Consider the following 19425-nt stretch of genomic DNA (forward strand, 5'->3'; position numbering starts at 1 on the left):
TTTCTGTGGTGTAAGAAGAGTTTTGGTATATGTAGTGGAAAAGTTTATTTTTGTAAAATGTATTTGTTGTTGTCTAAAAACAAACTGGAACTAAATCAGTTCTACTGGCTATCTTTTCTTCAATAACGGTAAGTGTAACTCCAGGTTAGGCATGAGTTGCTGGCCTGCGAGAGAACCATACAGCTCTTCTATAACCATTAAGACTCTTTTAAAAAAAAAATTTTTTTTTTTATTGAGAATAGTTTGTGACAGACAATCATATATTATTGACATATACTATTGCCAAGTTGCACCCATCATATATGTTACAGGGGTTAAGAAACATACCTTTTAAGAAGTCACGTCTCTGTCCACATTCCTACGCATTTCCAATTCCACCACGGGTGATACACAAATCTCTCCTCTGTAGGTGTTCCATTTTGACCATTTTTTAACCCATTTCTTCGAGCACCCGCTGGTTATAAATACCTCTTTCTCCGCAATCATGCACCTGTCCTGTTCTTTCAACCATACAGATACAGCAGGTGGTGCCACTCCACCCCATCCCTTATCCAACTCTCTTTTCACCAACGTGTACACCAACGTCACCAGTTGCTGTTCAATCTCAGTCAGGTCCGAATCTGCCCATATGTTTAAGAGGCCTAGGCGGGACGTCGGGTCCACCGTTTTTCCCAGTGCAGTCTGCATATGGTTTGTGGCCCTCTCCTAGAGACTGCGCACCAGCGGGTATTCCCACAGCGTGTGATAGAAGGTAGCTTCCTGCTTGCAACCCTTCAGACATAGGTCATCTTGCCTCGCCCCAATTTTAGCTAGAGTTGTCCCCGTCATATACGACCGATGCAGAATCCTAAGTTGTATCAGTCTAAATCGAAGCGTGATGGCCGCCTCCCTAGGTGACATAAGAGCCAATCGACAATCGTCCTCTTCAATCAGCCCCAGGTCTCTCTCCTACTGCTCCTTGAGCTTGCCAAAGTTATCTGGTAAATTATTACTGAGTTTTTTTGTACGTCAAGGAGATTGCTTTAGACTGTAGTGGCCCATCAAGCAAGCGATCCTCCAGAGGCGACGAGTCCGGTATGTCCTCGCAGCTCGGGAAGGCCGCCCGTAGGGCATGGCTTATTTGCAGGTAACTAAACACCTCTCCTGGAGCCATCTGGTAGATCCTCCGGAGATCTTCAAATTTGAGTATTGCCCCCTTTTAAATCATGTATTTCACTGTCGAGATGCCTATCATGTCCATTAAGACTGTTTTAATGCAACCGCTGACATCTTAGTTGGTATAGGACAAGAACAGATGGTAACCTGAAATAACTGCTGCGATTGCGCAGAGGTCAATTAGGTATTCTTCAACCTTTGCAGCAGGAAGGGTGGCTGTATCCAAAGAGGCAGAAGGACTGTCCCCTCTTTTCTAAGGGGTAGACCCAGGAAGGAACAACAAGATCCAGAGAGGAGAGCCTGGCTAGTAGCACCTTGAATGATGGACTCTAGGAAGGTTAAGAGTGAGGTGAAAGAGGAAATCCTGAACAGATGCTTGGTTAGTAATGGCGTTCTGCCATGATTAGATCTAGAGCTGGGTTTCCCAAACATTTTAGAGTCGCAATCCACTTTTTAGAACGACAAACCTTTGCAACCCACCTACCTTTAATGGACATGAAGCGAGGGACTTTTTATTGTAATTAAAGCATTGTGTGGTATCACACTGTTATTTACAGAAAGCACATTTTACATTGAAATGACCACTAAATTTGCACAGACTTACTGATTAACTGACAAAACTATATTGCATACAAATGAAAATGTGTGGACATTTGATTTTAGTGAATATTTATCATCTGTGCACCTCCAAGTAAAGCGTCTTGATTTGTTTTAATCATATTAAAATCTTTGTTTCCATCACGCTTCAGAATTAAAAAAAATAAGTGCTTCATGTTTGCTTTCATACCTGCGGAGTATGTACAGTTCATTTGCAGGTATTTAGATTTTGTTGTGTTACAGACAAGTGCCATGCTACAGGCTTTCTCTTCACACAGCTGTACACCAGCAAAACTTTCGCATAATTCACTTTACTTTCTCAGACTGCAAAATGAGAGGAACTTGTGAACACTATTTCACATGTTAATAAAAGTAGCAATTTTTAGAAGACTTAGGGCCTGATCGTGATTTTCGGCAGTGCAGAAGCAGGCGGTACGCCACCGCCACTCCCCTGCACCTCTGAAGGTCACCAACATCCGACCCGCCCGATTAAAAGTTTAAAGTGGTCTGGCGGGCTATGTGGCTGTTTCATTGCGGTGCCTTAGAAAACAGGCACCGCAATGGGATTACATTACAAGGTTCCTGCACGGCATGGACTCAAAAGTTCATGTTGTGTAGGAACTAGGGTGCATGCACATAGAGGGACATGTAATGTGCTCCCCTGCATGTATCTTCATGCGGAGGAAGCACAGGGGGCCCTGTAGTGCCTCCTTTCTTTCCTCTTGACCACTGTGTTTATTGAGTAGGAATAGCCGTCCCGCCAAGCACATTGCTGCCTCTACCATGCCACCGCCAGGGAACGGCGGTTCCCTGGCTGCGGCTGTCCCAGGGCTCGTAATGGGGTGGTCGGACTGCCAGTGCGGCAGTGGCTGGACCGCCACGCCACCACGAATCTGGCGGTCGTAATCAGACCCTTAGCCTGTCTTTGACCTCTGCATTTTGCAGTGCAGTAAACGTGACAAAATAAATATAGAATTTAAGCACCTGTTTATTTATTGCTTGAACTTGCGCGACCCACTAAACATTGGCACAGACTCACCAGTGGGTCAGAACTCAGTTTGGGAAATACTGCTCTAGAGGATTATCCAATAACTGGCTACTTCATAGGAAAAATTGCACCTCACCACAACCTCATAATATTCTTACAGCTGGAAGAACACCATGAAGAAAGCAGAATTCTGCCTAACTAGGAAAAGAAGCCTGAATGATTCTAAGTCTTTGTGGGCACCCAGGTGCTGGACCTGCTGTCCTTGCTTTAAAGGTCATCTGGCCGGCCTCCTATTCATTGCTATAGGAACACACAGAGCAGGGAGGTGACTTTTCTGTGAATGAGGTCCTGCTGTCCAGTTTGAAGTAGATTGCACTAGACCTTGGTACAGGCCTGAGTGGAGGGAGAACTGATGCCTCAAAGCATACCCTAAGGACTAGAGAGCTGTAGAACAGCCTAGGAGTGACTTTCCAAGCATTATAGACTAAGACAGTTCATCAAAGCCCACTAGGTAGGGTGTAGTCCAGCTAGGTGCAGATTGCTGGTTTGTCCACCTCCAAATGTTGTCCCTGGATGTTTAAGGGTACTGTATTGCAACTGTAGAAGTGTACCTGAACCTGTTACCTTGTGACCTCAGCCCATTTTCCTTCTCCTGCTGCAGGAAAATGATATGACTTGGGACTGGGGTTAGATGAAGAACCCATCATAGTGGCAAAATATACTTGCAAGCTATGAAATCGGACATTTTCCCTGCTCGGAGCTTTTGGGGGCAGCTTGTTGATAACATGTCTGACGTCTAGCGACACTTATTGGCTTCAGCATCGTGCCTTGCTCCAATTGAGAACAACAAAAGTAATATCCCATGGTAAAAAAAAAAAAAAGAGATCTCTGTAATCTTCTAGGCTTACCCGGTCCCATTCTGTCGTGGTTGGCCTGAAATCAAGCCTGGATCCAACTATACCATGAACAGTACCTCTTATTGGTGATTTGCTATTTCTTTGAGCTTTTTGCCTTAAACTTTAAATATCCATGCCACTTAAATAATATACTTTTGCCAATCTGTTTGTTATTTTTTTAATTGATTTTTCTGAATTGGTATGGTAATTTTGTTGTGTTGTGTTCTCAACCTTTATTTTGTTTGATACTGTAATCTTGGCACATGTTTCTCTCAGGAATGCCTCTGGCTGGTCATTAACTCCCAAGAGTTAAGCAGAGTTTCTCATTGAATCGTATTGTGACCTAACCAGATTGTGCTTATTATGTTGGTCGGGGATATTCACGTTCCATTGCATAGCATGTGATTCTAAAGGGTAAACTGCAAGCATAATAGCAGGTAAGTATTATCAACTGCAAGCATATTAGCAGGTAAGTATTATTTTCCACGTGAAGAGCGTGTTTAATGACTTTGCTTTTAGTACTCTTCCACTTTTCTCCTGCATTCAAAGTAAATTGTTGACTTTCTCTCATCTACAGAGTGTAGTAACCCAACGTCCACCCCTGGAAAGGAATGGGAAGAATATTTACAGATCCGAGGCCTTGTTGAGAAAATTCGCAAGAAACAAAAAGGTAAAAATAGGTTGGGAGTACATAAACTGGCCTTGAACTTGTGATTTACAATGCACAATCTTGAGGTTGTTCTTAAAAGAATATTAAGAATATCAAATCAATGAAATGATTAAACCCCTTGAGTGCTCAGGTGTCTGCGCACCCCAGGACCACTTTGTTTTGTCTGATATTTACAAAAAGCTTGTACGGTTATTGGAAGGGCACTTCCCTTGTAATTTGTGTCTTTTTCGAATGTCGAATCTCGTTTAACTAAGTCATAAGGTCATACAGGGTACCTCTTTACATAACGTATATAGGTACAACAGTAGAGGAGTCATGGTGCTGAATGGAAATAATTAACAGGATCACTAATATTAATCCTACTTAATGGGTGCACTGCCATTGGCCACATGTATTGGTTGGTGTTATGCACTAGGAACGTAATTATGCCACATGAATGCAATTTTGCTTGCCTTTTGCTAAGTAAAGCTTTGAAAATAAGAATACAGTGGCAGAAAGCGCATCTTTGGCTACATACTTGGTGATTGGAAGAATTAGTGTCTTATCATATATCAACCACGCTCTTGAATATTTATGGGCTAGGTTTATTAATAATGCACTAGTCGATTCAGCGGACAGTATTTCAAAGAGTGCGCCTTTGTTTTCCTTTTTAACATAGATTTACACTGGCTGCTCTGTTTGTTTTCCATCACACTGAAAGGGACTCGTAGATATACCTTTCTACCAGATGAACATCATCCCACTAGCATTTGGTGGGCTGAGAGAGGCAAAGAGCATATTAGCAAGGTGGATGCAATGCCTAACTTTTAAGAGTAGGAGGAGTTAGAGGCATGGGAACAGTAGTGCTATTGATTTTTCAATCGTACTCTCTCCAAGCCCTTGGGAATGCAACATGCCGGTTTTCCAATGTACACTGCTTCTTAGCCTCCAGGCTGCTGTTTAGGTGACGTCTCACAAGACTTACTGGGCATGTATATTTCTCTTAAGAATGCCCCTTATTAGGTTTCACCTGCACAGCGCTTAAAAAATCTTTTGTAACTAAAAAAAATAAAAAAGCTTAAAACTGGCTTTCCCACCATTGGTTTGCTCCGATGTCACTCTGGTTTTCTTGCTTACGGTCAGCCTGCCCTCTTCCGCCTTCAGCTTCCTCCTGGGCTTAGAGTCTTCCTCCCTGCCGCAGAGCATGGACCAAGTACAGCTTCCTGTGGCCAGTGTATGTTTAGTGGACGCAGTCACCTCCAAGTACGCTTTTTTAAACCTTTAAAGTTCCTCTCCGTTACCCCCCGCCTTCCTCCTGTTGTTGTTCTGCCTCCGTGGTCATTGTTCTTCGTTCAAAATAAATGATATTTTCATCATGTGATTCTGTGTATTTTGTAGTGCTTGGTGTAACATGTTTGTGGCACTACTTAAGAGGCATTATTTAGTCAACTGGAGGCCCGAGTTACACAAACATCTCGGCAGCTGGTGCTTAAGTCAGTTAAAACTGAAGGAGCACCAGTTACCAGCACAGTGCACATTTACCATCTCCTGCTCTGACTCTATGGTGGTGGTGATGGGAGTAGGGAATAATATTGCGGGTGGTGTGAAGAGGTGTTGCCACCTCTTCGGGTCTACATAAATAGGTCTGTGCATCATGTGTGCTTTGATAATATATGGAATGCAGAATCATCCCATTAAACATATCCACCAGAAACTAAAAGCCAGTTACGTGCTGCCCTCAGCACATTAAAGACTAGAGACAGGTGGGTCTTTTTCCATACCCATTGTACAAATTAGGTTTTTATGAGGGCCAAAAGAAACAAAAATCCATAAAGGAATCCACAAAACATCAAGCAGAGGAGGAAGTCACCAGCGGCCGTCCTTTCAGCTTCTGCTATGCATTCAGGTGTCAGGAATGAAAAATAATTCTAGCGACCATGACAGAAAGTTTCAATTCTATTAAGGTCGTGGAGACTAGGATTATGCTGTTCTTTCTTTTAATTCCATAACTCAGCACTTCAACTTTAGTTACAAAAAACAGTTTTTGTAGTCCACAAGATACTCCCAGTCCTCCAATCAGTGGTGCTCATGGTCCACAATGGCATGCTGCTGCCAATGCCCTTCCTCTTTCTTGACTGCGACCATCCGGACACCAAAGAACTCTAGTCCGTTTTGGAACCTTCAGACCCTAGGAGAAGCGAGAGGAAACCAATGAAACCCTTCTCCAAACCGTGTGAGGCATACAATGCACCAAGCGCATATCAACTGTAAACAGTGCATAGAAAATCAGTAGAGAGGAATCCGAAGAACTATACTTATCCCATACGTCGAGGATACAGCCACAACCATGTTCGAACACCTATACAAAACACCTCAATGTGGGTGGGTCCAGGTCTCTTTGAGCCGTGGGCGGGAATAATCCTCGCCTCCGCGTCCTTAATAGAATTGAAACTTTCCTTCATGGTTACTAGGACATTTTTCATTCTAGGTCAGGACCGGAGGCGAAGATTATGCTCTTTTAAAGCTTATCCACCACCAACGACGCCATGTTCATGACTGGTTTAAAATAAAATCTTTTAAACATAGTCTGAAGACCAGTCTGCAGCATTAAGAATGTCTTCTAATCTGGCGCCCAACGTGAAAGCCTTGGAGGCTATCGCTCTTCGTACTGAGTGTGTTCAAACTGCGAGACATTAATTCCTGCCGCTTGCATCACCCATTTGATCCAATGAGCTATTGTTTGTGGCGAAACCGCTTTGAATGGCTTCCTTAAGGAAATGAAAAGCTGGCGCTCGCCCGGAGGACGAAATTTTCTGTCATATTCTCGTATGCTTTGAGGCATCTAACAACACACAGCTTAGGGGATTTGTTGAAAGCTGGGTAGGATATAACTCTGGAATCCGATTTAGTTCTGCGTGTTCTATGAAATGCAACTATGTATGGGGCCGAACTTTGGGTACATACCTTAGTTAATGCCCTCACTATAACAGAAAATAATTTTATGAGACAAATCCTGTGTTTGCCCAAAAGTACTCCTTTAACGCCACTAAGGATGGATTTGGGCATCCTTCCCATTGCAGACCTAATTGCTTCACGCCCACTGCTTTATTGGCGATCGCTGTGGAGTACGCCAGAGTTAGGACTTTATAGAGAGGAATTAAAGGCTGTAATGTCCACTCTGGGGGCGGGTAGTATCCTGTGGTTCTCCTTTATCAGAGACTCATTCCGTGCGATAGGAAGGGAGGACCTATGGTCGGCACCGAAGGAGTCATGCTCAGCTATTTCAAAAAAATCCTTGGTTTGTGTACTGAAGGAGTATAAATTGTCACGCATTTTACAGACTGCTAACTCTTCTAGTTTAACCTATGGGTTCCTGGACATAAAACAGCAATATAAATTGGAGCAGGTGTTGTATTCTATTCAACCGCCAACAGCAAAAAAACTGTTTTTGCAATTTAGATATGGGCCGCTGCCGCTCCATGCACTTACCAACAAATGGGCAGGCGCTACCACCCACCTTTGCCCAGGGTGCCTAGTAGAGGAGGAAACTGTAATTCATGTGTTCTTCTGCTTGGCATATAAGTGGGCAAGGTTAAAGTGGGTTACTCAACTGTGTAGGAACCTAGGTATTAGAAATTATAAGGAATCCTACAGGGTTTTAAAATCTGATACTAACCTGGTTTTCGTTGTTGCAATTTCTAAGTTTCTTTTTGCAATGTGGTGTAAGCGAAGGTATCTATTAAAAAGTCGATGTGAGAATTAGTAATACCCGCTCCCACTTGTCAACTATTGTGACCCTAGTTTTGGCAAAAACCTAGCCTGTAAGCATAGGTATTTTATCAAACAACTGATACGAGATCTATTAAGACCTGCTTTTAATTGGCTGCTACTGCGACTTAGGTTTTATGTAAAAACATAGGCTGTGAATTTCCTTTTAACTTTTTTAGTTTAATCTATATTTTTTAATGATTGGTTTGCACTGATTATATTTCCCATAGTGATGAAAATTATTTTATTCCCCTGTTTCCCAATGAGTGATTATTACTGCTATCTATGCTTGTACTATTTTATAATAAGTGGTTCTTACGACATCTTATTCTTTCTTGATATTAATTTTAAGTGGTTGTGTATATGTATGTACTTTTATGGCCGCAATTGCCGAAATAAAGTTTCATGAATGAATGAATGAAATGTAACTCCTACCGGGGTATAAACATGACCAGTGATATCCAGCGCCCTGACATCTGACACGCGTCGACAGGACATCAAACAGAGAAGCATGGCCAATTTGGCGGAAAGCTCCTTGCGGTAAAGGGATCTACTAGCCTGCCATGATTGAAAAAAACGCAAAACTCTATTAACATCCCAAAAAGAGGAGTATCTGGGCTCAGGGGGAAGCGAAAGACGGATACCTCGTAACAGCTTGCATACCAGAGGATGTTCCTCCACCGGGGCTCCCTCAACCGGAAGATGCCCAGCTAAGATCGCTGACCTATAAGAATTGGTAGTGCGATATGTCAGGCCTTGCGTTGCCAGCAAGGCTAAGAAGTTCATGATAAACACCACTTTGCAACTCACGAGATCGTGACCATCCCGAACACACCAACGGACCCACCTGGTCCATTCAGATTTGTAGCGTTTCCTAGTACTGTCTGTCCAGGCTGCTCCCACTAATGTTTGAGCCGCTGCCGATAGGCCAGAGACTCTCCAATGATGCCCGAAACTCGTCATGCCATCAAGGGCATTCGACCTTGTTGGACTAGAGGATGCGGATCGCCCTGAGGATTTCTCAGGACAAAAGGATCTTGGGGTAGAAAGATTGGAGGATCCCAAGACTGTTCCAGAGGAACTGGAAACCACACTAGAGACCTCCACTATGGGGTGATTAAAATCAGTTTTGCCCATTGCCTCTGTCGCTGCTGCAAGGGGGGCCCGGCTTCCAGCTGAAGAACCACGGAAGCTGATGGTCCAACCTGGACGCAAAGAGGTCCACAGAAAAGGTACCCCACAGATTGTGGAGAAATTGAAAGGTCGGAGAATGCAACTACCAACACCGGCTCATGTCCGACCAACTCCTGGAGTACCAATCCGCTATGACATTGGACTCCCCATGGAGATATTACGCCGTCACGGAGACATTGTGGGACAAGCAGAAGGTCCAAAAATCCTTAGCTAGGTCCGCCAAAGCCTTGGACTTCGTTCCCCCTAGGTGATTGATATATTGGACGGCCGATACGTTGTCCGTTTTCAGGAGCACACTGCAGGACGCCCTGTCCTTCATCCAACATTGGATTGCGAAGGATCCCGCCATCAGTTCTAGGCAGTTGATGTGAAGTTGACCTTCGTCTGCGGACCATTTTCCTCATGTAAAGGAGTCCCCGCAGCGAGCCCCCCAGCCCGACTTTCGGGCATCGGACTCTATTACCAAGTCCGACTCGCAACCGAAAATGGCCCTTCCATTCCAGGCCTCCATCTGTTTGAGCCACCAAGTCATCTCCACTCGAACTTCGTCAGACAGTGGAACCAGATCCGAGTACTGGAGGCCTTTGCGAAGGTGCGAAGCCTTCCGACGTTGCAACGCTGTGTAGTGGAGCAGACCCGAGAAGATCGCCTGAATTGAGGAGCTCACCATCCCCACTAGGTGTGCCACCTGGGGGAGCGAGGTAGATCATCGTGCCAACATTCGACGGAGTTCCCTGCGGATCTTGGAGATCTTGCGAGCTGGCAGGCTCAAGGAGCGCTATACCGAGTCCACTACAAACCCCATGAAAATCAACTGCCTGGGAGGGGTCAGAACTGACTTCTTGGTGTTGGTGATAAACCCCAAGCGCTGGAGAAGATCTACCGCGTCCTGCAACTGTTGCAAGAGCTTGACTGGTCACTGTCCCAGAAGAAGAAGATCGTCCAGGTAAATGATAAGGCAAAACCCCCTGGCGCGTAGTGTTTCCACTACTGGTTTTAGAACCTTGGTGAAGCACCATGGGGTAGACGACAGTCCGAAGGGGAGCGAGGCAAACTCGAACACCTGGCCTTTCCACATAAACTGCAGGAAGTGACGATGAGGAAGAAAAATGGGTACTACTAAGTACGCGTCTTTTAAGTCTAGCCGGACCATCCAATCCAATGGTTGAAGAAGGTCCCACAGCAGATGGATGCCCTCCATCTTGAAATGCCTGTACACCAACCTCTGGTTGAACTCCTTTAGGTTGATTACGGGACGTTGCCCCCCATCGGTCTTGTCCACTATAAAAAGATGTTGCTCAGGAAACCTCTGGGATGGAGGCGTGCTGGGGTCATCTCTTGTCCTATGAGAGGAACCTGATCACCTGCAAAAACCACGGGCGAGGGCGGACATCTTGCACTGGGGAACCGTAAATTCCATGTGGAACCCCAGGATGGTTTGTGATACCCAAGCGTCTGAGGCAATAGCCTTCCAGTTGTCTACGAAATCTGCCAATCTGCCGCACACTAGGAGAGGAGATAGAGAAGGAAGTCTCACCTGAATTAGGCACGTTGTGGCCTCTTTCTGCTGCTCTTCCAGCGCGGCTCTGGAGCCCCAACGAGACTGGAAGAACTCCTGTCTGCCTTCATCCTGCTGCTTCCTGCCGTTGCCTCGTTGAGGGCCTTGAGTGAAGAAGCAGCCGGCAGAGCGCCCCCTGCCACGGCCGGCCCCAATGAAAAACTTAGGGTGAAACACCCGCTTAATTAACGACTGCGCTTTGTCAAGCGACGTAAAGGTGGTCACGAACCTGGTCAACTCCTTTACAAACTGCTCCCCAAAGAGACCGCCTTGTGCCACCGCTCCTGCCTCTGAAGTTGCGAGGTCACCCAACTTCGAATCCACTTTTATTTAAAAAAAGCGTCTCTTCTGTGTCTAAAGGGCGCAGTTTGCATTTCCCAGAAAGATGATAGCGCACTGAGCCCAGCTGGAGATGCTGTCTGCTGAGAGAGGGGTACCAGACGCTTTGGCTTCCTCCGCTAGCTCTAGGACCGTGGTGAGGGGACCTGCAATGTCTAGGAGCTTGTCTTGGCACAAACGCCAAGAGCGATCAATCCCCTTCTTGGGGTTGCGGATATACTTCTGCAAGAAGGTGGCCATCCTAGGGTCCACCTCTGGGGTCAAGGCTACTTTGCCCGGAAGTGCAGGGCGAGGGCACTCAGCTTTGAGGCAAGCCCTCACCTCTTTTTCGCGGGGTTTGCGTAGGCGTCCGCCACAAGCGTTGATACTTTAGTGGAGAGATTCCATTCCGATGAACGGGGATGGACGAGATCTTTGGGAACCAGCTTGTCCGATTGCTCCTCACCCTCAGGAATGTCTGTGGCTAAGGGCTCTGCGGAACGCCGAGGCCTTGACGGACCAGCCTCGTCCGTGGACTCATCTAAGGAATCCTCGTCGTCAACTTGCAAGGGAGGAAGTTCTGGTGTTCCTGGGGGGGCTGGGGTGGGAATCGCCGTCCGATCGAGCTAAAACCGCCTTTTTGAGGCGATCGATGGCGCCCACGTCAACATTGGACGTGCTTTTACATTTTTGCGGACGTTGTCCTTCAAATGAGTATTGCATTATACGTCTTTCAAAAGGCCCCATGGCCGGGTTAACTGCCTGGTGGATGGAGGCATCCACGGCGTCGCAAAAGTAGTCATCCAGGGGAATGACCTGGAGGGATTCTTCCTCAGTGTAGTCCTCCATAGCGTAGTATGTTAAGGCTATGCAGAGAGGCAACACTAAAATAGAATTAAACACTGTGGAGAGAGCAACCCCAACGCTCTAAGCGCTAGTAGATGTAGTAACTGGCAGGGGTGAAATTTAGGCGTGAGAAGTCACTAATTTTAGGGGCACACCATGTGCGCGCTGGGTTGGAACCCACTGGGGCGACTCGCCCTAGATTATTGATAGAGTATCCAGCTTCTGGGCCCGCCCCAAGAAACTCCCGCAAGTGCTGCTAAGGGCGCTGAATAAAAAATTAGATAGCATTCGCGCCAAGAATTTTGAATTCTATTAAGGACATGGGGGCGAGGATTATGCTTTTCGTTCATTTACTGCAAACAAACAGTAGCCAATGAGAATCATGATAACATATAACACAACATTCTCAGAATGCTTAGTGTGAGAAAAACAATAACAATAGAGACTAGCTCTATATAACAGTCCTCAAACCGGAACACCTCCTCTTTCTTTGCCCAACGAGCAGAGTCCAAGTCTATTTGCATAAGTCCAAAAAACAACAGCGAAACATCCAAACCACTCCAGGAGGCTGGAACCACAGGGAACGGAGAACTGGAAAGTGAAGCTCATGGAACCAACTCCTCCGAGGACCACACTCTGATCTAATCTCTTTTCTGATCAGCGCCTGAAACAGAAATATCATACTCGTAATAATTGTCATCGACTGATAAATCAGGGTGGGTAACATGGCAGTATGAAATCATCACAAATTTTCAACTGTCCCTGGGCGGGATAATCCTTGCCTCTGTGTCCTTAATAGAATTGAAAATTCTTGGCGCGAATGCTAGCTAATTTTTTATTCTATTACAGGACCGGAGGCTTCCGATTATGCTAGTTTAACGCTTCTGTAACACCACAGAGGCTACATGGCCTACAGGTTTATAATAAAACTGCTTGAAAGTAGAGCTGGAAGACCAGTCGGCAGCTTTCATGATATCCTGTATACTGGTACCCTGCATGAATGACTTGGAGGCCATAGCACCTCTCACTGAATGTGCACCAAACAGATTAACATCAATGCCTGCTTCTGACATAACAAATCTCAGCCATCTGGCAATAGTAGCGGAAGTCACAGGTTTAAACGGTTTCTGTAAGGCAATAAGTAACCTGGAACAACCAGAAGGGCGAAGTGATCGTGTACAATCCTCATATACCTTAAGACATTTGACCACACAAAGGTTTTCATTCAAAGGAAACGCATTGTAGTCTATACACCTTGAAAAGGTTTTAGTACGAGCAGTGATAACAAAGGATACTCCATCAGGAGAAAAAATCCTACCCTCCAAATCATGCACTTCAACATCTGACACCCTGCGGCAGGAGGATAAACATAACAGCATGGCTAGCTTAGCTGACAACTGTTTACGAGACAATAATTCATTACTAGGCCATGCAGTCAAAACCTTTGAATCATCCCACAAAGAAGTATACTTATCCTTAGGTGGATTGGAGACGCGAATTCCTTTCAGAAGCTTACACACCACCGGGTGCATGCCAACTGACCAGCCATCCAGCTGCCAATGCCCAGCTAAAATGGCGGAACGAAAATTATTCACAGATCTGTAAGATAAACCCTCAGCCGCCTTTTGAGATAGAAAATTCAAAATGTGAGATATATCTGCTTCCACGGGATCCAGGTGTTTCTCCAAGCACCAACCCAACCAGGCCTTCCAGGCAGATCCATATCTTTCTGGTAGAAGGGGCCCAAGCTTGTTGAATAAAGCTGGAAGCTTGCTCCGAAAGTCCTGGCAACGACCACTGTTGCCGGAAAGCCTCCAGGCCATCAGGGACAGCTGTCCCGCTAGAACTAGCGGGTGGTGCTCTCCCTGAGGATCCTGGAGTATCTGAGGGAAGCAAGGGAGACGAAGCGGGCAGTCGCACGCCATCTCCAGAAGAACTGGGAACCACGGCTGCGATTTCCAGATCGGAGTAATCAGCACAATCTCCGCTCCCTGCCAATAAACTTGATTCACCACCCTGGGTATCAGAACAAAGGGGGGAAATGCATACTGAAGGTTCAGGGACCAATCCTGAGTGAATGCATCCGTTGCTCTCGCCAAGGGATTCGGCCTCCGGCTGAGGAACGCTTCCAACTGACAATTCAGTCTGGAGGCAAAAAGATCAGTTTGAAAGGGGCCCCACAGCGATTGGATCTGATGGAACAGAGATGGATGAAGTTTCCAATTGCTGTAATCCTTCAAGTGGCGTGATTGCCAATCCGCCACCGCATTGTCTCGCCCCGGAAGGTATTCTGCCATCACCGATATCTGATGCGCTAGGCAATCCTGCCAAAAGTCTTTGGCTATCTCCGCCAACATCGGGGATCTGGTACCCCCCAGCTTGTTGATATAGCGTACAGCTGAAATGTTGTCCATTCTCTACAGAATACAGCATGAAACCTTCCTGGGGGAGAGGGTGCGAATCGCAAACGAGCCCGCCAGGAGCTCGAGACAATTGATATGTAGTTCCAACTCCTGGCGAGACCACCTGCCCCCCGTAGTGACCTCCCCGCAGCGGGCTCCCCAGCCTGACCTGCTGGCATCCGATTCTATGATCACCTCGGTGTGAGATCCGAAGATCGCCCGGCCGTTCCATGCCTCCACATGGGTCAGCCACCATTGGATTTCCACTCGGGCTTCTTCCGTGAGTGGGACAAAGTCTGAATAAGAGAGGCCCTTCTTGAGATGTCTGATCTTTAGGCGCTGTAAGGCGCGATAGTGTAGGGGACCCGGGAAGATCGCTTGTATGGAGGATGCTAATAGGCCCACCAGACGAGCGATCTCCCTCAGACATTACCTGTCTGTCCAGAGTCTTTCTCAATTCCTTCTTCGGGTCCCTGATCTTCTGTTAGGGCAGAAGCAATTGTGCCGACTGTGTATTGACCACAAATCCCAAGAATTCCAGGGATTGCGTCGGAGTGAGAACCGACTTCTCCCTGTTCACTACAGAGCACAGACTCTCTAATAGCGACATCGCTAGCTGCAGGTGAAGTGATGCTATGTGTGCTGAGGGGGCCATAATCAGAATATCGTCGAGATATATTATAAGACGTATACCCTGCTCCCTGAGATGCGCTACCACCGGCTTCAGAAGTTTGGTGAAACACCACGGTGCCGAGGAAAGACCAAAAGGTAGGACCAAATATTCCAGGCGCCTGCTGCGCCACTGAAATTGTAGAAATCTGCGATGGGGAGGAAAAATGGGCACCGTAAGGTATGCGTCCTTGAGATCGAGGCGGACTAGCCAGTTCGCCCGCCTCAAGAGATCTGCCAGAAGATGGATACCCTCCATCTTGAAGTGACGGTAAAGGACAATGGAATTGAACCCCTTCAGTTTGAGAACCAGCCGGAACCCCCAACCCCTCTTCTGTACGAGGAAAACGGTGCTCCTCAAAGTAGGCCCAGTCTTCCATGTCCACCCAAGAGAAGGTGACAAATTAAGACCACTATAAATGTAAATCGCAGGGGGATTAGTCAAGGGGGAGCACCCCTGGTGCAAAAATCACTTTTTATACAATGGCAATCCCTTCGCTAGTACACAATAGTACAATGCTATTGCACAATATCACACGATTATATTAAACAATAAAATGTCCCAATATTTATCACATTTATTGTATTAAAAAACATACATGTATCACATTTAAAATCAATTGTACATTTCCCAAAACATATTAAAACATATTGACCACATCATTACAAAATTGTCAGTTCATATACAAATAACAACCTGTTATGAGCCCGCATAACAGAAAACCACAAAAGACAATGCACTTTGTCATATGTTACACATCCTATTGGGTCATCAATCTATGTGCGCAGTTTGTGATATATTAGACACAATTATATCTCCAAAAAGCTACGGTGGTCCCTCGGATTGTGTTTTCAATTGCGTCGACGCGTTTCGATGGTATTTCTTATAAGGCCATCTTTTTCAAGACCAATCATAGGCTTGAATCCTTGTCTGTTACATTCGAACTTGACTTATTAGAGAGATGAATCACTCGATTTGTGCTTTCAAAAGGCGGTGGGGGTCCGTTATAATCCTCCCTCGTTTTGCGCCACCTTACGGCCTGTATTTTCTGGCGTCAATGCAGAAGTACTCCTGCCAAGTCTTCCAATGTCAACTAACTATGCTCCTCAGCAAAGCTGTAGACATCAAACCCAAAGGGCAATCGGAGCCTCAGAAGTTTTATCAGCCTGCACCCAGCTGGGGCCTAAAGGTTTAATAGCCTGAATAAGGCTTCGTTGTGGGGTACAATGGAGGCAACAACCTGCAGCTCCGGCGCGCGAGGGACAATGCGCGTTGAGCACGGAGGAAACGAAAGTAGGCGTCGTGTAGCCCAAAAGAAGCCCAAAAGGAGCCCAATTGGGCTACGCGACGCGAGGCTCACCGGAGGAAGGACTGCGGGATCAAATTAGGGAAAGCACCGCCCGCCGACGTTAGCGCGGCGACAAACAAAGGGACTTCATGGAGCGGCGATCGGAAGGTGAGGCGCGTGTTAGGAGCGGAACCGCCACCTTCCGAGCAGCCGCATAGGCGCGCGCGCGCACAGCACGAAGCACAAGAAGCGAGTAATCCACTCCAGCGCGTGGAAATAAGCCAGCTGCAATACTTAAGGATCAAATAACACAGGCTGCAAATATACAAAGGTCATACAGACAAAGACACAAGATAAAATGCAAGATGCAAATCGAGCACTTATCTCAGCAAAAGAGCAGCAAAGAAAGAGGAGGTGTTCCGGTTTGAGGACTGTTATATAGAGCTAGCCTCTATAGTGATTGTTTTTCTTACACTAAGCATTCTGGGAATGTTGTGTTATATGTTATCATGATTCTCATTGGCTGCTGTTTGTTTGCAGTAAATGAAAGAGAAGCATAATCTGAAGTCTCCGGTCCTTTAATAGAATCTGTCACAAGCTCACTAGGTGTCCATACCCACCCGCGATGCGGGCATAGGGGGGTGACACTATTTTTGTTTTATACTGACCTGTAAATGCAGGGGCTTCCAGAGCTCTAAGGGGCCGTGCAGCGTGGGCCAACAGTCGGCGCTCTCTGATCCCGATGCACCTAGCGTGCCCGGGATCAGCGAGACACAGACACGCGCTCCCTGTCACTGCTGCACAACACTGCACCCTGCTGAGGAGCCGCGAGTGGCCCCGAACCTGTATAAGGAATCAAAAGATGGCACAACAGCGCTTGCGCATAAAACACTGCAATGAGAACAACCTTACTCTGAGGCAACCAAAAGGGCTAAACGCCCGACAGATTATCGCATAAAGCGCTTCGCGCTTACCGCTCGCGCATCATTTAGCAAAGGAATAACAATAACAATCCGGTCAAAAAATACAGTTTTGTACAATAATTCTACACAGAATGCCTCCCGCCCTGAAGAGCGGGAGAAAAACTGTATCTATCTTTGGGCTGAGCAGGAAAGAAAGAGGAAGGGTATTGGCAGCAGCACGCCCTCGCGGACCATGATCACCACTGATTGGAGGACTGGGAGTGTCTTATGGACTACAAAAACAATGGAACTTGTAGTCTTTTATTACTAAAGTTGAAGTGCTAAGTTATGGAAATAAAATAAAGTACAGCATAATCCTCGCCTCCGGTCCTGACATAGAATTTATAGCGCTGGGCGTTATTTATCCTGCTTTTAAACACTGTAAGCATTCGCGAAGTCAATAGGTTTAGCCAATGCAAGATCTGTTGGCTTTGTCAATCTTATTCTTTACGTTTTGCACAGCAGCATGAGATGCTGTGCAACATGTTTTAAAGTTACCCACGTCATAGTGCTTTATAAAAAAATGTTAAGCCATGTTGCGCAGCAGCTTGCACTGCTGTGCATCTTGTAAAGAAAAACATTGACAAAGAGAATAGATCTTGCATTGGCAAAACCTATTAGCTTTGCCAATGCTTGTTAGGTCTGTCACAGCCGAGACTATATGTGAACAATACTGAAAGTGTGGCCTTTGGGTCAGCCTCCTTTAGCAACGGGCTTGTGGGATCAGCTCTTTTCATTTTTTTAACTTTTTTAAGTGTTCTACATGTTGTGTACTAGCCCACAGGTGTATTGTGCAATGTCAGATTTTGAAGGGTTGATTGTCAAAACAAAGTAGTCTGTTTCGGGCAATGAAGATAGGCACCGCAGTGTTCCCCAGCGCAGGTTTCAAACACTGGCTGCTTTGCCCCTCTTGGTTTGTGCTCTACTGCAGCTGTGTGCTTCTGGGCAGTAGAGATGGGGCTGTGGCGGCAGACCACCAATCTCTGAATACCCTGGTGATGCTAGCTTTTACAGTTATGCATATAAACAATGTCTGCCTCCTCCAAGACTGCCGCCATGTATCCATATAACTGTAGAGATCTCACAGTACAAGTGTGCAAGTACTTAGAACGGCTGTCACTGGTAAAGAGAGAGGCCAATGATTTCCTATGAAAACACTTCCCACAGAACCGCCCCGGTCATGAGATCAACCCAATTTCACTTCCCATTGCTGCATGAAAAAAGTGTGGAGGAATGTAGGAGCTGGTTGATGTTGTGAGTGGAGTAATTTGTCCCTGAAGCATGAAGACATGCTGTGATCCCTTACCCCTCTGAAGCTTGCCGATCCACTATGCCCACCATTGCAGAGTTTCTCACCTTCCATGGTTCCGATTAGCCTTAAGTGACAACAAGCCCACTCCATTCACAGCCTTGTGAATAGTGTATATAAATTAGAGATCCCCTATCTATGCACTGAGAGTCATGGAAGGGCCACATGATTCTGGGAGGTGTGAAAAGGATGGGCCAGAGCTGTAATATTCTGTAAATCTCTTGACATCCTGAAGTAGATGCTGTTAGCGCAGTTCACCCAAGGCACCACTTGGACCTGCACTCTTATTACCATATTAGTGTTATGACATTGTCAGGTTTCCAGGCCTTCCCAGCAGTGCATTGTTGGGTAAAAGTCCTAAATCCACTGCAGCGAGAGTTGGATTTAGCTAGAGTTAATCTGTTCGCATCACCATTTGAATCATGAAATAGCGGCTGTGTTTTGTAATGGCTTAAGCTGACTTGATGGCTTCTTTCAGTAAAGTGGTTTGTCTGAATAGAAAGTTTCACTTAAATATACTTAAGATATTGCCTGTTCAAACTGATAGATCTGAATATATTAAATCAAAACATGTAACCTGAACGAAATAAAAAAATACTGTATTTGTAAGAGAATAAAAAATTGATAAGAAAACATGAAAAATGAATAGATTACAAGAATGCTTGCCATAATGAATGCCTTAATTCAAGAGTCATTTTTGCTAGAGCACAAGACAAATTTAATCCTGAAATCAGTATATTCTGACACCAGATGCTTCTTATGGCAACCACAAAATGAATTACATTGAAAAAGTACAAAACAAGGGTTTTTACTACAATTTCAAAG

The 19425-nt window shown here is 45.8% G+C and overlaps 1 protein-coding gene across 2 annotated transcripts in view; it reads left to right on the forward strand.

The window, feature by feature from the left end:
• Positions 1–19425, forward strand: part of SETD3 (SET domain containing 3, actin N3(tau)-histidine methyltransferase) — a 452863-nt gene that overhangs the window by 84785 nt on the left and 348653 nt on the right. For both annotated transcript variants that reach the window (XM_085626427.1, XM_085626428.1), the window contains exon 3: positions 4214–4306. In XM_085626427.1, coding sequence (XP_085482553.1) covers positions 4214–4306 — 93 coding nt within the window. The remainder of the gene's footprint in view (positions 1–4213; positions 4307–19425) is intronic.

Source organism: Triturus cristatus, chromosome 9 (genome assembly GCF_964204655.1).
Source record: "Triturus cristatus chromosome 9, aTriCri1.1, whole genome shotgun sequence".
NCBI classification, from domain to species: Eukaryota; Metazoa; Chordata; class Amphibia; order Caudata; family Salamandridae; genus Triturus; species Triturus cristatus.